This window comes from Anabrus simplex, chromosome 13, assembly GCF_040414725.1.
Source record: "Anabrus simplex isolate iqAnaSimp1 chromosome 13, ASM4041472v1, whole genome shotgun sequence".
In the NCBI taxonomy this organism is placed as follows: Eukaryota; Metazoa; Arthropoda; class Insecta; order Orthoptera; family Tettigoniidae; genus Anabrus; species Anabrus simplex.
In genome coordinates, this window is record NC_090277.1 from 40,237,017 (window position 1) to 40,258,198 (window position 21,182).

Sequence of the window (21,182 nt, forward strand, 5' to 3'; positions counted from 1 at the left end):
CAAAAATGATCTTTGCTCCAATACGGCTGATGATGACCCCTAGATGGGTCGAAACTAGTACCGTGTAATTTATAATTTTGTGAATATATTTTAGTATTGAAAAGGTGGAAACGTTTACATTGTTATTATTATTACTTATATATTATTCTCAGTTCAATACGGACCAAAAACATGAAATTCATAACCATCAATGATGTAGCTTACCAGGCAAAACAGAAAGCCTTTCAATATCTAGGCCTAAAATTAAAGATAGCCAAATTACGCAAAGACATCGATTTCCTAAAGCAATGTTCGCCAAAAATGATCATTGCTCCAATACGGCTGATGATGACCCCTAGATGGGTCGAAACTAGTACCGTGTAATTTATAATTTTGTGAATATATTTTAGTATTGAAAAGGTGGAAACGTTTACGTTGTTATTATTATTACTTATATATTATTCTCAGTTCAATACGGACCAAAAACATGAAATTCATAACCATCAATGATGTAGCTTACCAGGCAAAACAGAAAGCCTTTCAATATCTAGGCCTAAAATTAAAGATAGCCAAATTACGCAAAGACATCGATTTCCTAAAGCAATGTTCGCCAAAAATGATCTTTGCTCCAATACGGCTGATGATGACCCCTAGATGGGTCGAAACTAGTACCGTGTAATTTATAATTTTGTGAATATATTTTAGTATTGAAAAGGTGGAAACGTTTACGTTGTTATTATTATTACTTATATATTAATCTAGATCAATACGCCAACCCTAATTTTAATATAAACAAAATCAAAGAAAAAACAAATATCATCTTTAATACAGTCATTCCATCCCTAAAAAAATGCTTATCTCAAGAGAATCAGTAAACAAAACTTGACACGCGCCAGAAAACCACCAGAAGATACGCCCAACTCCACCCCTACCCCCTCAACAGCCACTCCTCCCGCCCCTCCGCCCCTACCCTTTACAGCAAACGGCATTAGCCCGAGACGGACACGAAGTACTGTAGTACACAACGTGCTCCCAAACCAGATACAACATCAAGACCACAAAAGCAGTAAGTACACGTATAGACTCTCTCACATGACCTAAGACATTCCTTCAATATATTACTATCACTCACTCTCATCTTTCACAGATAATTCTTACAATATCACACAGCTACAAAAAAGAAGGAGCCTCCACTCTGGTTTAATGTAACACTTCATCATCGTAATATGGCAAAGGACATTATGACTCATCTTTTAAGGTAAACAACTGGATTTCATATACGACAAGCTGCAATTTCTACAATTCCATCCAAGCCTCAACTGAATCCACACTATGTCTATATTTTGCCTTTTAGAGATGCAAAGTGTTTCTTATCCTTTGTGTACATATGTGACAAAATATTTAAAAAATTACATATTGGTATTTTAAATAGAACTCATATTACGATTCGAGCCATTGAGTCTTTCATATAATGCACAGTTGTGGACAACCAGACTTAATGATAGCACTCAAACTGAAGAATAAAAAAATAGTGCAAGGAACTCGAAAATTGACAAGCATGAAGGTGTTTTACACACGTTTTTATTTTATGAATACTCATAAGTTAGTTTTAAGTTTAGGAATATTCACTTTCCTTAGATGCGCAATTTGACGAATGCCCTACTCATGAGTACAACCTGACATGTTACCGTCACATGATATTCCTTTCTAAATATGGTAATGTTTGCAATTGTACGATGTATTATATGTATATGTGTGTCCAGCAGAGGACGACCTGTTAGGGTCGAAACTGGTCCTGTATTTTTAATAATAATAAACAAGTATTGATTAGGTGGAACTCTTCTCCTCTTTGCATTTACACAAGTTAAGTTAGACAATTAGCTTGTGCAGAATACTGAAGCCCTCCAACCTTTCCAAGCTCATAACTCGAAACATGCCGTATGTAACATAGACCCGCACGCTTCAATTGTGCACCCGCAAGCCAAGGCGGCATAAGTCTAACTAAAGCCAATATACAGTGTTGGTGCAAAGACAAAGATAGCTTAAAAAATGCGTACTGTACAAAAAATGTGTGCGAAAAACGCAAGGGAAGAATGGCCATACAACGGCGCAATAAACTTGTTTGTTGACCTTCAACATCCGCATCTTTATTAGGCCTTTACATCACTAGCCATTGAAATTGGCCAAACAGGCTACCGAGATGTATCGTCGCATTGTAGAGACGCATGGAACAAGTACTGTTGGCATATTTTCAATGGGTTCTCTTTGATATTATGATGCCAATTGTCTCTTAATGGTTATTAAACCTGCAAATTACAAGTAATAACTCTCATTATTGTTCCGTATTGAAGATGACGTTAGGCATAGATATCAAGGATAATTTAATAAAAAACCACCTATTCAATACTTTCCACGTTTAATGTGGTTATTATCTACATGATTTTATGTAGACTTATTTAGGTCAGGTACATGTTTCACCCATTATTTTGGGCATCTTCAGCCTGTATACAACCTTTAGGTCAAGGTTTGGGACCTTTTTAACCAATATAAACATACCAATATATACATTATATACAATATATACAAACATTAATGAACCCTTAAGATGGGTAACATAAGTTAATAAAGTTTTTTGGTCCTAATCTATCTAATATGAAAAATGTCCAAAACTAAAATGGATCTTCTTTTTGGTGTAGAGGATTACATATCGGGGTTTATGTGACCCCTATATCATATCATGTTCTTGACGTACCGTGTCTGTTGACAGGATGGGTCGTCAACAATAAGTGGAGATTTGAACTGATTGTTGATTGTAGGTTGGTCAAGATTGAAAATATAAATTTAAAATAATGTGTTTTAACTTGGCAGTTCTATTCTGGTTAACTTAAAATGTTCAAAATAAAATGAAATGGATCTTCTTTTTTATCATAAGTCTTGAGAAAGGGTGATATTAAAACTGGGGCTTATTTGACCCACGATTTTCATTTTCGTGTTCTTGACGTAACTAATATTTAAATGTGTTGTCATGCACAAGTGGAGATTTAAAAAACCAATTGTTGTAGGTAGACTGGTCAAGAACGTTGTGAATGAAACTGTTAGCGTCTTGACTTTGGGTCTCATGTAACGTCAAGGAATTGACAAGAGTACAATATTAAGCTGTTTCATAGTTTTAGGCTGCTGCTTAATTGAGAAGGAACATCCTAGACACTTGATACAGTCTTGTATGAATATTGTTCCCGTTGATGTGTCGCTTGGTCTTTGGGAGGGATCTTAAGAATATTTGTTCAATTAATACTAGATGGACCTGTCTGTTCCGGCAGTGCCTGACTTATCAATATTTCTACTATGAAACAGCTTAATATTGTACTCTTGTCAATTCCTTGATGTTACATGAGACCCAAAGTCAAGACGCTAACAGTTTCATTCACAACGTTCTTGACCTGTCTACCTATAACAATTGGTTTTTTAAATCTCCACTTGTGCATGACAACACATTTAAATATTAGTTACGTCAAGAACATGAAAATGAAAATCGTGGGTCAAATAAGCCCCAGTTTTAATATCACCCTTTCTCAAGACTTATGATAAAAAAGAAGATCCATTTCATTTTATTTTGAACATTTTAAGTTAACCAGAATAGAACTGCCAAGTTAAAACACATTTAATTTAAATTTATATTTTCAATCTTGACCAACCTACAATCAACAATCAGTTCAAATCTCCACTTATTGTTGACGACACATCCTGTCAACAGACACGGTACGTCAAGAACATGATATGATATAGGGGTCACATAAACCCCGATATGTAATCCTCTACACCAAAAAGAAGATCCATTTTAGTTTTGGACATTTTTCATATTAGATAGATTAGGACCAAAAAACTTTATTAACTTATGTTACCCATCTTAAGGGTTCATTAATGTTTGTATATATTGTATATAATGTATATATTGGTATGTTTATATTGGTTAAAAAGGTCCCAAACCTTGACCTAAAGGTTGTATACAGGCTGAAGATGCCCAAAATAATGAGTGAAACATGTACCTGACCTAAATAAGTCTACATAAAATCATGTAGATAATAAGCACATTAAACGTGGAAAGTATTGAATAGGTGGTTTTTTATTAAATTATCCTTGATATCTATGCCTATTAAACCTGCGGAAATAAAGAATCATTTTGCAGCCACAAAATATATGGCATAACTAAAGCCAATGTTCTGATTTGGCATGAAGACAATGATAGTCTGATAATGCGTACTGTACAAGAAAGGCATTCATAAGATTCTACAAAGCACTTTTAAGACTGATTTTATGTTTCTTTTAAAAGAAAAAGTGAGGATCATCTTGGATTCAGGGAAATACGGTATTATTATTATTACTGCCATCATTATTATAAATGCTGGTGGTGGTTTTCACCAACTGAATCACAATTATTTTTTTTTTTTTTTTTACACTGACTGACAGAGCAAATGCAACACCAAGAAGGAGTGGTCAGAACTTTATGCAAATTGCAGGGTAGACTGACGTCACTGAGGTATGCTCATGATGTGAAATGCGCTGCTGTGCTGCGCACGTAGCAAACGATAAATGGGACACGGCGTTAGCGAATGGCCCACGTCGTACCGTGATTTCTCAGCCGACAGTCATTGTAGAACGTGTTGTCGTGTGCCACAGGACACGTGTATAGCTAAGAATGCCAGGCCGCCGTCAACAGAGGCATTTCCAGCAGACAGACGACTTTACGAGGGGCATGGTGATCGGGCTGAGAAGGGCAGGTTGGTCGCTTCGTCAAATCGCAGCCGATACCCATAGGGATGTGTCCACGGTGCAGCGCCTGTGGCGAAGATGGTTGGCGCAGGGACATGTGGCACGTGCGAGGGGTCCAGGCGCAGCCCGAGTGACGTCAGCACGCGAGGATCGGCGCATCCGCCGCCAAGCGGTGGCAGCCCCGCACGCCGCATCAACCGCCATTCTTCAGCATGTGCAAGACACCCTGGCTGTTACAATATCGACAAGAACAATTTCCCATCGATTGGTTGAAGGAGGCCTGCACTCCCGGCGTCCGCTCAGAAGACTACCATTGACTCCACAGCATAGACGTGCACGCCTGGCATGGTGCCGGGCTAGAGCGACTTGGATGAGGGAATGGCGGAACGTCGTGTTCTCCGATGAGTCACGCTTCTGTTCTGTCAGTGATAGTCACCGCAGACGAGTGTGGCGTCGGCGTGGAGAAAGGTCAAATCCAGCAGTAACTGTGGAGCGCCCTACCGCTAGACAACGCGGCATCATGGTTTGGGGCGCTATTGCGTATGATTCCACGTCACCTCTAGTGCGTATTCAAGGCACGTTAAATGCCCACCGCTACGTGCAGCATGTGCTGCGGCCGGTGGCACTCCCGTACCTTCAGGGGCTGCCCAATGCTCTGTTTCAGCAGGATAATGCCTGCTCACACACTGCTCGCATCTCCCAACAGGCTCTACGAGGTGTACAGATGCTTCTGTGGCCAGCGTACTCTCCGGATCTCTCACCAATCGAACACGTGTGGGATCTCATTGGACGCCGTTTGCAAACTCTGCCCCAGCCTCGTACGGACGACCAACTGTGGCAAATGGTTGACAGAGAATGGAGAACCATCCCTCAGGACACCATCCGCACTCTTATTGACTCTGTACCTCGACGTGTTTCTGCGTGCATCGCCGCTCGCGATGGTCCTACATCCTACTGAGCCGATGCCGTGCGCATTGTGTAACCTGCATATCGGTTTGAAATAAACATCAATTATTCTTCCGTGCCGACTCTGTTTTTTCCCCAACTTTCATCCCTTTCGAACCACTCCTCCTTGGTGTTGCATTGTCACTGTCAGTCAGTGTATTTTAGTTCTCACCTGTGAACTTAAATAACTTTCCTATATTTGTACCATGCCTTGTGCCATAATTATTGGTTTCTATAGTTAATTAAACCCATATCATAGAGACTCTCATGCATCCACACCAAAACATTTAACACTTCTTCCATAATGCTAAAAGAATCTGCTTCCATCCACACCACATCATGTCACCAGGTACGTACTAGAACGTGAAGAACACTGTCACATAATTCTACGCCACAATGATGTCAGCCGACGTGAACTGCCATTACATAAGCTGCAGTATGATCACACTACATTTTGTACAGTGTGGAAAAGGCATCAGCACATCTTGCCAGACAGGTTAGATTGTGACATCATACGCGTGAGATCACAGAACATGATAATAATCGTTTCCACCCTTTTCTCATCTTTCCTTTCACAAAGAGTGTGTCCATACAATGAGCCAATTCTAGTCCTAATTCTCATTCACCAAATCTACCCAGTCACTTGCATAGATTAAAGACTAGCTGAAAACACTGTTGACAGCAAATACCTGTCAAACAACGCGCTAGCCTTCCTTACACATAGATCCAAGGATCTTCTGTTAGTATCTGAGGTGCAAGGTGGCCTTCGATACAGAACACAAAGACGGCCATAACTCCGAATATGGCCAAGAAAGCTATTCCCGTTTTATAGTAATTGTTGTTATCACGACTATCAGAACCATATCAATTAAGGGGAGAAGGAATACAACGAGAGCAGAAATGAAAAGCATTTTCTGCTTATACTGTACCGGTACATTGTACTTAATTTCTAAGTACGCTGACAAATGTAGCCAATGACTTCACAGACTCCAATGAAACACCTCAATTATATACAATGTCTTCCACATCCTCCGTTGTTCCATTAACAACAGACTGCACAATGAAGTGAGATATTATAGGTATTTTAACATCCAAGGTTCATATAAAACATCTGATGAAAGAAACCTATTACTATACAAAGAGACAAAATTTTACCTTTGCAAGAACACAACGTGTTTTCTCAAATTCTCACATTCATAAACGGCGCATTCTGCATCTATAGTCTGCTTACGAAGACACTGATTCTGTTCTCTTAAAACAGCCATTCTTGAAGCTTCTTCTCTAACTTTCCCTTCCAGTTTCTTAGTTTTTTCCCTAGAGAAATAAACAAAATTGCCATAATAATAACTGTGCATATAAAACACTTGTGGTAAGTACAAAGGTCAATTATTCTAAAAATACTTCAAAATTATTTGAGTAAAAAGAAATTAAACAGCTTAAGCAGCCAATCGCCAACTCTCTGAACTCAAAGACTCAGTTCAATAGTTTTCATTTTTCAAATCTACTGTTACGGATAGTTCACGTTCCTTCTTTTCGATTGATGATGATGATGACGATAATTAAAACAATGACAATCAAGGTTTTATAACCCATCAACTACTTTCACAGTTTCTTGATATGCCAAGGTGACAGAATTTTGTCCCACAGGAATTTTTACGTAAATTGTAGCATGAAGTCACCTACCGAAATTATACTTTTCTATTGGCTGATTGTATAAGGTGAATTTTGGAAAGGCAAGCGCTATGGATAAGGCAAGTAGTGGAACAATAGCCAAATTTGGTGAAATATTCCTATGGGAAAAAAAGTTTTGACTCCTACTTTCAAGATGCAAACTATCACCCTCATGATCCGTTTCGATGTGACATACAATTGAGAAAAATGAATCAATGATTCCACCTAATTGATACTATTTATTTGCCTCAGGTAAACTAAAAAATTGTAGCACATATTTTTTCTAAAGACTAGACATCATCAGCTCCGCCATGTTTAGGTGCAATAAATCTTGTCAACACACGCATAATATAACTTTAAAAAATTTATTACAAGATATTAGAATCATTCCGTATTGACGGTTTTCACTTTACAATGGCGAAAAATGAGAGTATCCTCCTATTCAATACATCATATATTCCGTCATTAGACGGAGCAAACAAATTCAGACATGTTTCGGCTCGCTTGAGCTATCTTCAGTGAAAAAAATTAGGGGGTTGGAATAATTTACATAATATAAGTTAAAAAAATGCTAAAAAACATAATGAAAGAGCAAATGAACAAAAGAGAGCCTAGACGGAAACAAAATTAGCACAAATATACAATATTTACATCAATATGCAGAGCAAAAAACAACTTATTGCGACAAAATTCAGTGAAACAGGTGTTAATTTGAAATAATAATTGATACTAAAAACTGCGTTAACCTAAGAAACAAGGGAATGAGAAAACAAATGATGCAGATGGAAATGAATAATAGTAGCACATGGTGAGGTTGTGGACCTCATAGTTTACAAATTATTGGTTTAGTAAAAATGACAAAACAGTTTGAAATTGCTGTCAAAATCATCCTAGTGGAAACCCATCACATCAAATTGGTCAGGAGGAGAGCGGGAGCAAACATTTTTGAGAGAAACCAAGCCTGATATAACCTGCAGGCGAAAAGCCTGTGACAAGGAGAAAAAAACACCATGAAATTTAAGGCTTTAGAAATAGCAGCATTCTCAATATCTTCTCAATCTAGCGGTCCCTTTCTTCATTATTGTTTCATAATGTTGGCTGGTGTTTTGCCTTATTATAGAGGGGTCGGAAGGGCCGCGTATAAAAATTGAGAAGATATTGAGAATGCTGCTATTTCTAAAGCCTTAAATTTCATGGTGTTTTTTCCTCCTTGTCACAGGCTTTTCGCCTGCAGGTTATATCAGGCTTGGTTTCTCTCAAAAATGTTTGCTCCCGCTCTCCTCCTGACCAATTTGATGTGATGGGTTTCCACTAGGATGATTTTGACTGCAATTTCAAACTGTTTTGTCATTTTTACTAAACCAATAATTTGTATACTATGAGGTCCACAACCTCACCATGTGCTACTATTATTCATTTCCATCTGCATCATTTGTTTTCTCATTCCCTTGTTTCTTAGGTTAACGCAGTTTTTAGTATCAATTATTATTTCAAATTAACACCTGTTTCACTGAATTTTGTCGCAATAAGTTGTTTTTTGCTCTGCATATTGATGTAAATATTGTATATTTGTGCTAATTTTGATTCCGTCTAGGCTCTCTTTTGTTTATTTTTTCATTTGCTCTTTCATTATGTTTTTTAGCATTTTTCCAACTTATATTATGTAAATTATTCCAACCCCCCTAATTTTTTTCACTGAAGATGGCTCAAGCGAGCCGAAACATGTCTGAATTTGTTTGCTCCATCTAATGACGGAATATATGATGTATTAAATAGGAGGATACTCTCATTTTTCGCCATTGTAAAGTGAAAACCGGCAATACGGAATGATTCTAATATCTTGTAATGGAAATGCCATCCAGGCAAAGAAGAAAGCTAACCTTTATTGCAATCTCAAAATAAAGGTCGCCAAATTAGGGCAAGACTTACGTTTTTTGAAAAAATGCTTGATTGATGACGTAACACCCAATTTTCTAAAATTTACCAAGAAAACTCATAGAAATACAGCAAAAACTCGCGCGACTCAGCTTAAAACCGATAAAATCTGGATTAAAGAGGAAATCAAATTTCTCCATAAAAATAAATCTCTCCTGAACCACAAACTATATGAAACTCATTTAGAAGTTTCCACTCTCCTTTGCCCCCTCGAATGGACATCCTTTCAATTACACGTCTCCAACAAACTTAACCTCACTTTGTTAAAGAAACAAAACACACTTGACAAGAAATGGAATGCTCTTTCAAAAACAAAAACTATGCTTAGCAAACATAACAACTCAAATAACACAAGGCCTAATGATTTTCACCAACCTGTAGTAAACTTAAGTAAAATCATTCTTGATGCCGATGATCTTGAGGTGCTGAGCAAGGGACCTAAACATAATTGGAGTAATCCTTCTAACCGTGATAATTTAATTTCCACCATAGCTGAAACTGAATTGGCCATTAATAAATTACCAATAAATATACAAGAAGAGGTCCGATATGAAGTCAAACACAAGCTATCTTCCATCCTCAATCAACAACAAACCATTAAACCCAACACAGTGCACGTAGCTAAAATAAAGAAACTAAAGAAAAAAGTGAAACAAAACGACTTAATTATAACAAAAGCCGACAAAGGAAATGCTACCGTAATCATGGACAAAAGTGACACACACACTGTCAACAATAACAACAGCAAGATCAACAACAAATATTTGAACTCCGGAGTTTACAAATTAAAGTGCCAATCCTGTAATTCCAGCTACATAGGTCAAACAGGCCGCAATTTTGTCATAAGATACGCCGAAAATCGCAACGCTCTCAAATATAATCGTTTTTCAGCTATGAGCAAACACTATAAAGGATCCAGCCACGAATACACTTCAATAGATAAAGACCTGAAGATCTTGCATTATGAGCAAAACGGCACCTTGCTCAACGTTCTCGAGAGCATCCACATCGATTTAGACCAGTTTATGAACCCCACTCACAATTTAAATGAAGTCAGCGAGAAAAAGAATATTCTACTTGAAACATTCATTCCACACATTTGTCAGAATTTCCATAGCACAAACAAACCCCACCTCCTTCTCCCCGACTCACCACCACTCCCCCTCCTCACACCAACCCTCCCCCTCCGCTCCTTCCAGCCTAGCAAACACAGCCAAACCAACAATAGACTCGATCACGTGACTGAGACCATCACTTTGAGAAGGCCACGCCATTCGAGCTTTAGAAGTCAGCGAGTAAACTAACATCCTCTTGAAACATTCATTCCATATATTTGCCAAACAAACCCCACCTCCATCTCTCCAACTCACCACCCCTCCCTTCCTCAAACCAGCCCTGCACCTCCCCTTCCCCCTCTGCTCCTTCCATCCTAGCAAACACAGCCGAACCAACAATAGACTCGATCACGCGAACGAGACCGTTACTTTGAGAAAGCCAGGCCATTAGAGAGGACAACCACCTACTGCACACTGTAAGTTTAAGCTTTCTTCACAACCATTCCACACTTTTTACTTATCAACCCATGTTTCTCAGACAACCTCATTTTTTTTCCATTACAGATTAGAACTTCATTGACGGTTTCCACTAGATTACTACAATTTACTATGCATCTGTCTTCTACCTAACACAGCTTCTCAATTTTTATACGTGGCCCTTCCGACCCCTCTATAATAAGGCAAAACACCAGCCAACATTATGAAACAATAATGAAGAAAGGGACCGCTAGATTGAGAAGATATTGAGAATGCTGCTATTTCTAAAGCCTTAAATTTCATGGTGTTTTTTCCTCCTTGTCAAAGGCTTTTCGCCTGCAGGTTATATCAGGCTTGGTTTCTCTCAAAAATGTTTGCTCCCGCTCTCCTCCAGACCAATTTGATGTGATGGGTTTCCACTAGGATGATTTTGACAGCAATTTCAAACTGTTTTGTCATTTTTACTAAACCAATAATTTGTATACTATGAGGTCCACAACCTCACCATGTGCTACTATTATTCATTTCCATCTGCATCATTTGTTTTCTCATTCCCTTGTTTCTTAGGTTAACGCAGTTTTTAGTATCAATTATTATTTCAAATTAACACCTGTTTCACTGAATTTTGTCGCAATAAGTTGTTTTTTGCTCTGCATATTGATGTAAATATCGTATATTTGTGCTAATTTTGATTCCGTCTAGGCTCTCTTTTGTTCATTTGCTCTTTCATTACGTTTTTTAGCATTTTTCCAACTTATATTATGTAAATTATTCCAACCCCCCTAATTTTTTTCACTGAAGATGGCTCAAGCGAGCTGAAACATGTCTGAATTTGTTTGCTCCATCTAATGACGGAATATATGATGTAATGAATAGGAGGATACTCTCATTTTTCGCCATTGTAAAGTTTAAAAAATTTAAACTCTTTTCTTTTTCATACAAGAAGTTGACAAGAACTCATCACATTCCCAGAATATCCGAGATTCACGCTATCATAAGGACTGCTTAACTTTCAAAATTATGTTGAATATGACAGCAAAAGTATTTAAGCTATAAGCCCCCTCCCCTTTTTCCAATACACATTCCTTTAGTTCGAGCTAATTATTTTGAAGGTTTTAAAATCTTTTTAGGATTAAAAACTGATGAATATGAATACTTCTTGTAATTATTGCACCTAAACATGATGTAGCTGATGATGTTTAGTCATTAGACAAAACGTACTACAGTTTTTAGTTTGCCTAATGCAAATAAATAGTATTGATTAGGTGGAATTATGGATTTATTTCTCTCAATTACTTTTGAGATAGCATTATCACAAATGTAACCAAGGCGATGCTAACTCATTTCTTTTTATTTTAATTGGATGAGTTTTGGAATGGATTGCCTCATATTGTGCCCGTTCGCATCTCGTAGACCAGTTACAAAATGGCGGCATAGGAAGGTATGGCCCATGCGATCTACTAAGGCAGTGAACTTCTTATTAATACAGCATATAGGAGGCTATGTACGTCACGGAACGGACTGATTTGGAAGACACTGCAGAACAGTAGAGGCTCATTTTGAATTGTTTTAAAAAGATATAGCAGCAGAAGGATTGTTTAAGAATATACTCTAAAAATTGCATCCGCAGAAGTAAGACGCAGATACGAGCGAAGCTTCACTACTGAAGAATATTTTAAACTCCTGAGGAGGATATTAACTATTTACAATCGGCGATAACATACGATAAATTAATTCACCGGCGTATGTTAAGAAAAGAGACGAAAATTATATAAATAAATATTTTGTTGTGAGATACGTCTGACTTAGATTCGTGAGCAGCTACTCTACGATTGAAGAAAAAGGGACTCACCATATTGTAGAACTGATAATTTCATACGAGAAGATAAGTTACCACTGTGGTAGAAAACTTAATATCTATTTACGGAGAAATTATTCTAACCGAAGAAAACTTCGTCGTTTACAATAAGTAATAGAAATATGGAATATATTATGACTAATTGCTCCGCAAAAGGAATTTTCTTCGTTGTCTGCAGATTCGAAACGATGTCTGTCTGCTAAATCTACATGATGGACTGAACTGGGGAAATGCACCGTCGAGCCAGAGGACCAGCTGATGATGATTGGACCGGCCAACCAGTGGACAGGATGATGAGGATGAGCTCCGGCCAGCCAAAGACTGGACGATGTGGAGTGGACCGGCGAGCCATGTGACCAGCTGATGACAAGAAAGACGCTATCCAACCAGAGATCCAGATCCGATCAGAGGGTCTAACTACAACCGAGGATTGGAGCAACAACCAGACCAAACGTAGCAACTGACGAGCTAAGTCCATACATTTTCTTTAGTAGAGTAGTTTCTTGTAATCTACACCCTCAATCTAACTCGGCATGTGCTGAATATTTGGTGATATTTATGAAGTAATTAAGAACGTGTGTGAAGTATAAAGTGAAGTGTGAGATATTTAAGGCTATAAGATAAGATGGAAGTGTAGATTTAGAATTCTATTATGACGTATACAGGCTACCGCACTTGCATACATACAGTAGAAACTAGCTTGGATAAAAGAAAGAAGTGTTATTTGAGAAGACCTAGTAGCTATGAGTCTATTTAACTAGTGAAATTTCGATTAATCTCGCTTACCTGTACATAGATTACGTCACGAATTACCTGCGCGATACAGATGAATATTGTCAAGTCACGTATTCCTTTCTTCATAGAAAGAGGGCATTGAACTCAAACTGCTGTTTTAAGATAAAGGTTATTAAATGCGTATTTTACAAGGCAATTCTAGAATGTTGGCATATAGTTTTGGGTGTAATTGGCTATATGCATACGGCAATATGTATGCCGGTGTTATGTTAATGTATGTTGGAATGGCGTTGAAATGTGATTATTTATTGGAGCATATTGATGAATAGATGAAGTATAGAGGTTTGTTTATATTCTACGGTAAGAGTAAGAATTGCTATTCGACGAGGAAACTTTGTGTTAGAATTACGAGGTGAGTTTCTGTGCCATAATGGAAAGAATAAGTCAATGTGTGTACATCGCGCAGATGACCATTTTAAGGTAAGATTGACATGTATTATGGTAGAATTGTGTATCGTGACAGTTGTATTTATATCTGATATTGGTAAATGGCAGGTACCAAGTATAAGAGAGTACTTTAATATATGGTTTACTAGGCTCATGACTTAGTATACATCTGATATTCTTTGGTGCGGTGACGTTACAGTATAACACGTAATAATTTCATTCTATACTGTCCATACGAGTTGAGTAGCTCGTATACATATGAGATATTGAGAAAGAGCAGATTGCTATAGCATATTGAGCCGTTGATAGAGGAGTGTGTGGATTGGAAACTACTTGAATAGTTAGATAGATGTTTATTTCTTTTCATGCAGTAATGATTTCAATTGAAGTATTTAAAGTATGAAGAATATGATAATGGTTAGTTAGGAGCCATATGTCGTAGGCGTTAGGGAGGTATTGTCTTAGCCCGTAAGTTGTTATTTGTGCATACTCGAGATAAATCAGAGTTCAAATTTATGATTGGAAAAGTTGGAGAACACTTCTACGATTTAATACACGCGCAAGAGTTTGTTTGGGAAATACTTACGTGAAGATATGAGCAGATTTACATTTACAATCTGACTTTTCCCATTTTAATTTATTACGTTTCAAGTTAGCAAACCATTCATTTTATCTCAGCGAGATGACTTAAATGTCGTGAGAATAATTTAAATAATTATCGTGACAGTATTCTCAACGAGTATTTTTATTGATACCGTGATTGCTCAGTGATCTCTTGAATATAATTGGAGAAAATCAATTACTTTTCGGAACATGGCTACGAATATTGAAGTAAATATTAATATAAATTTGAACATTAAACAAGAAAGAATGTAAATATTTTAACGCTTAATTGTTTATTTTTATTTGAGCCAGCGCTGACTCTAATCCTTCACGTTTAAATATTACTTAGAAATACTACCCAGATTTCACTTTATCTTACATTGAACATTATTTATTCAATAAATAATCTTATATTTTTCTTTTAGTAAGTGACTGTGTCTTAATTTCTGTTTGGGTAACGGCTAGTTTGTAAGTTAGTTAATAAGTTTTGTAGATATACGCAATTGATTAGTTCCATAAATGGAAAGAGATTCCTTTTGAAGTTATCGGCCACAGGTTTTTACCTGAGCGTGTAGATACTCCCGTGACGCGTATCCCTGCGGACTGATTTTCATCCGAAACCACATAAAATAACTATATATAAAATCACAGATTTTATGAGCGGAAAATGGAATACCCTGAGAAGAAATCAAGAGCTACTGGGATAACTTGGCACTGACCGTTACATGGGCGGGTGCAATATGATGGAGTAGTGTATGTTAAAGTGGTAAACAGAAAAATCGCACAAAGGTGGATAACTCAAAATGATATGGAGGGAGAATTTTGAAAAATTGAAAAATCCAAATGGAATTTTCAAGGAGTAATTGAGGAGGATGAAGATAAATCACAAATGGAAATGGGCCTGACATGGGAAGAAGTGGAAGTAGCATTGAGGAAGATGAAAGGAGCTGGAGAGATGGGGAAACAATGTGTCCATCAGGCGATGAAAAATTGTAAGGAAGGAGACACCACAGGAATGGAAGAAGAGAATAATTGTACCTGTCTTCAAGAAAGAAACTAGGGAGTATAAAAACTATTGGAGTCACTTTAATGTTTTACTGAGTAAAGATTTTTGAAAAGTTTCTGGAGAGAGAGATTCAGGCTAAAGTAGGCTGAGAGAAGAAGAGTAAGGTTTCAGACCAGGAAGGTCTGCAGTACATCCCATTTTTGCCATATGACAGCTACAAGAATGGAATTCTGAATATCGAAAAGATCTACTGATAGCCTTCCCTTTTTTTTTAATTGATAAGAATGATAGATAATGCCTTTAGATAATGCCTTTATTGGTGGCGAAATTAGGGCTCAAGGCCCTCTCTTACACTTAACCACTAGACGAGTATACATGTACATAACTTATACAGTACTTACAAATACAAATAAAACAAATAATATTAATAGCAAAAACAATAGTAATAATATTAAAAATGACAACAAAAGAATCCTTAATTTTAAAATACACAAAGTAAAATCCACTGCAATAATCCGTTCATTCATCCCATTCATTCTTTCATTCACTCAACAATTATCCAGCAAGTCAGCAGGATCTACTCAACAAATACTCGCGGCACGCCACTTTAAACTTTTGATGAGAGGGATTGTCCCTAATGTTCGCAGGTAGCAAATTCCATGCCCTGGACGCAGAGATTATAAAGGAGCGGTTGTAAGCAGCAGTACGGTTTACAGGTATGGTAAGAGAGGAGCCAGATCTCATATTGTGGTCATGATATGAAGAGAGGTAAGAAAAAGGCGAAGAAAGATAGTTGGGAGTATTAGTGGAAAGTATTTTGTGCAGAAGTGATAACATGTGAAATTCACGGCGCTGGTGCACTCGAAGCCACGACAATTCCTTATAATATGGTGATATGTGAGCATCATATCGCAGATTAAATATATATCTTGCGCAGTTGTTGAGGCTCCGGTCGAGTTTCTTGTTACTGTCGCAGGTAATTTCAGTCAACACAGTGTCACAATAGTCAAGTATAGGTAGTATAAGAGAGTGAATTAGTTGTACTTTAAGTCGAACCGAGAATGCATTGCAGAATCGCTTCAGAGGATATAAGCATTTGTGTACTTTATTACATGTGCTTATCACCTGTTGAGTCCAATTTTGGGTCTCAGTCATAATAATTCCTAAGTTAGTCACTGAAGTAGAGTAGGGTATGATTTCATTGTTTAAAATTATTGGAGAGATGTCCCGTTGCTTAAGGGAATATAGGTTTTTACTGGTACCAATAATAACTTGAGTTTTATTCGGGTTTATTAGTAAACTGTTTTCATTTGCATAGTCACTAAGATGTGAATTTATTTTAGTAATTGCAGTATCTATATCACTCGGTTTTGAATGACAGTAAATTTGTACATCATCTGCGTACACTTGCATTTTGCAGAATTTAAGAGCTTTCGATATATCATTAATTTGGATGATAAATAACAGTGGTCCCAGGACCGACCCCTGAGGGACACCGAGGGTCTTACTTTGCCACCCTGAAGTCATATTTCCCACTGTCACACGTTGCCGGCGATTTTCAAGGTAAGAGGAAAAGAACCGAAGCGACACACTATTAAAATTTAGTTCTCGAAGTTTGTGCAGTAGTAACTGAGGGTTGACAGTGTCAAAGGCACTACTGAGGTCTAATAATGTCAGTACAGTCACTTCCCGTTGGTCCATTGCACGTCTAATACCATCTGTCACTCGTAGTAAAGCTGTCGCAGTGCTATATCCTTTCCTGAAGCCGGATTGGAAGGGATTGAGGAGGGAATGCTTGGTAAGGTATTCAGTAACTTGTGTGTGAACTAGGCGTTCAAGTACCTTGGATAGGGGTGGTAGGATGGATACTGGACGATAATCTGAAGGAGAATCTAACTTGGAGCTCTTCGGGATGGGTCTAATTAGTGCATCTTTCCAAACATCTGGGAACACTCCGTTTGTCAGGCAGTAGTTAAATATATGTGTTAGTATTGGTAGAACAGCTCCCAAGATATCTTTAATCAGGGATATAGGAATGTCATTATTACCTGTGGCATTAGATGTAATAGAGTATATCACACCTTTAACTTCATTCGAAGTGATATTTCTAAAAGAGAATTGCTCATGCACAGAATGCTGTTGAAACAAGGGTAGTGAACTTTTAGGGAAGGAGGTAGAGGCTATTCTTGGCCGTGCGAAATAATCATTTAAAGCCTCTAGTGATATGCTTGGTACATGTTGTTCTACGGTTTTACCTATACCTAACGTACGTAATTTACTCCATTTTTGTCTCGGGCTGTTAGGGTTCATCAGTTCCTGAAAGTATTTATATTTAGAGTTCCTAATTAGTTGCTTTGTTCTGTTTCTCAGAATCCTGTACCGCTCAAAATCATCTGTGTCATGCGTCAGTTTGTATTGTCTGTACAGTTTGTCACGACTGGCCATAGCAGATCTTATCTCGGCATTATAGTGTATGTAGATGGAAAATATAGAAAGAGTTAACAAAAGGGCTATAGGGAAGGTGAAGGAGATGTATCAAGGGATTGAGAGTTGTGTGAATGTAGGAGAAGGAATTGGGCAAAACAGACGAATGGTTTGAAATAAGGAAGGGCTCACTTTTCACTGTCATAATCGGCCTCATCAGAGGAATTAATGAGATGAAATGAATGATGTGATATATGATAGTGGGAAAGAAGAAGGTGAAAAACCATTGCCCGCACATAGAATACACCTGTCGAAAAGCAACAAGGGTCTACTTGAAGCTCTACGTCTCCATCCAACAAACAAATCACCATAAACTGTATCACATACCCGCCATTTTCAAAAGGTATAGGCAAAGGTTCCACCTATACACTACTAGAAGTTTTCAATAGGTACGGTGAAAGATTCCACCTTTACAACACTAAAAGTTTTCAAAAAGTATTTAGTACTGTAAAGGTGGAACCTATGACTGTACCTTTTGAAGAAGTATACGAATAACATTACAGACTTTACAATGAAATTTATTTTATTCAATATTCCCTCACTCTACATGAACACTGCGGAGAGGTTTAGGATTGAATCCAGGCTTTTGGCACGCAATCTAGTGATTAGAAATTGTATGCAACACTTCTCCTACATTCTGCTGATGATTTTTTTTTCAACAAACGGAACTCAAACGGGCTAACCATGGTGTCAGGCCATATAGACTTGATGCCTGAACGATCGTGGCCACCAGGAAGCTTATGTATGCTAAAGGTAAGTGTATTATTGTTATATCCGGCTCTTTGGCTCAATGGTCAGCATAGTCACCTTCGCTAGAGAGTGTATCGGGTTAGATTCCCGGTCAGGTCTGAAATTTAAACTTAAATGATAATTTCCCTGGTTCAGGGCTGGGTGTTTGTACTGCCCCCAACATCCCTGCAGCTCACACTCCACATCAACACTATCCTCCACTACAATAGCAGGCAGTTTCCTATACACAGTGCCAAAAATGTACGGACACAATTTCCCCAAGTTATGTTAGACAATTAGCTTGTGCGGAATACTGAAGCTCTCCAACCTTTTCAAGCTCCTAACTCGAAACACGCCACGTGTAACATACACCCGTACACTTCAACTGTGGAGCCGCAAGATAATGCGTCATAGGCCTAACTAAAGCCAATATACAGCGTTAGTGTGATAAGAAAGATAGCTTAAAAAATGCGTACTGTACAAAAAATGTGCGCGAAAAACGCAAGGGCAGAATGGCCATACAACGGCGCATTAAACTCGTTTGTTGACCTTCAACATCCGAACCTTCATTATGCCTATACATCACTAGCTGTTGAAATCGACTTAACAGGAAAGTGAGATGTGTGTAGCGGCAGCCGGTTCCACCTGACACTGAGTAAGAAAACAGTTTTATAGACAGCAGATAGATTTTCCTGATATATCGTTGCATTGTAGAGATACGTGGAACAGGTATTGTTGGCAAATTTTCAATGGGTTCTCTTTGATATAATGATGCCAATTGTCAGCTAATAGTTATTAAACCCGCTGAAATAAAGAATCATTGCGCAGTCTCAAAAAGTACGGCATAACTAAAGCCAATGTTCTGCATTGGCGGAAGACAACGATAGTCTAATACTGTAATGCGTACTGTACAAGAAAGGCTTTCATATGATTCTACAAAGCAATTTTAAAGCCTGATTTTATGTTTTTATAAAGAATAAGTGGGGATCATCTTGGATTTGGAGAAACACTGTATTATTATTACTGCCATCATTATTATAAATGCTGGTGGTGGTTTTCACCAACTGAATCCCAATTAAAATTATTTTATTTAATTTTAGTTCTCACATGTGAACTTAAATTCCTTTCGTTTTTTTGTCGCATGCCTCGTGCCACATTTATTGGTTTCTATAGTTAACTAAACCAATATCATAGAGATTCTCATGCATCCACACGAAAACATTTTACATTTCTTCCACATTGCTAAAAGAAACTGCTTCCATCCACACCACATCATGTCACCAGGTATGTTCTAGAACGTGAGGAACACTGTCACATAATTCTACGCCACAATGATGTCGGCCGACGTGAACTGATATTACAAGTGATTATTTTCATTTTGAGTGTATTGAAATTTAATTATTAAATGTGAAACAATTAATTTATTGAAACCAACTATTCAAAACTACTTAAGTCTTTAGGACTATAACACTGTCATTATATTAAGTTTGAGTATGGTACATGTTTCGCCTCTTATTGCAGGCATCATCAGCCACGAAATCTATCTCCAAGTCAGAGCTCAGAGTGGATGCTATACTAGGATTATTCTAAATCAATATTTTTATATAACATTGCACTGAAGTACAAGACATTAGGTCATATTGGAGTGAACAAGCAGTCCATGTTATAAAGTTCTAATGTGACGTCCAACTCAGTTCACATCCAATGGAATTAATATTAACTGTCAACTCTCATAATGCCGGTAATGAGAACGGCCTGATACAAGTGGGTTTAAAATATCTGTATATTTTTACACTGTTAGGAGATTAACTTGTACTAGAACTATTCTTAAAACCTATTTTTTACACAATTTACACTAATATATATACATATGGTACAATTTGGAAATGAACTGGTTGATCTTGTCTTAAAATTCCAAAGGGATGTGATACTCTATGTCCTGTCGAATGGAGGTAATGCCGATACTGAGATGGCAATTGTAGTCTATTGGGATCATAACTATTAAACGTTTCTTTTTACATTTGTAGGAGATTAAACATGTTAAGCTTATATGGTTTTTGGGATGGCCAAACGTTTAAATGTTATGATTCCAATAGACTACAATTGCCAACTCAGTATCGGCATTTTCTCCATTCGACAGAACACAGAGTAGGACATCCCGTTGGAACTTTAAGAGAATATCAACCAGTTCATTTCCAAATTGTAGCATATGTATATATATTAGTGTAAATTGTGTAAAAAATAGGTTTTAATAATAGTTCTAGTACAAGTTAATCTCCTAATAGTGTAAAAATGTACAGATGTTTTAAACCCACTTGTATCAGGCCGTTCTCATTACCGGCATTATGAGAGTTGACAGTTAATACTAATTCCATTGGATGTGAACATGAGTTGGACGTCACATTAGAACTTTATAACATGGACTGCTTGTTCACTGCAATATGACTTAATGTCTCGTACTTCAGTGCAAAGTTATATAAAAATATTG

General features: G+C 37.5%; 1 protein-coding gene across 1 annotated transcript in view; it reads right to left on the reverse strand.

Moving 5' to 3' along the window:
- The window catches only part of LOC136884799 (E3 ubiquitin-protein ligase TRAIP), a 164,142-nt gene that overhangs the window by 68,057 nt on the left and 74,903 nt on the right, over window positions 1–21,182 (reverse strand). Inside the window, exon 5 of the mRNA XM_068229982.1 lies at window positions 6,850–7,008. Coding sequence (XP_068086083.1) covers window positions 6,850–7,008 — 159 coding nt within the window. The remainder of the gene's footprint in view (window positions 1–6,849; window positions 7,009–21,182) is intronic.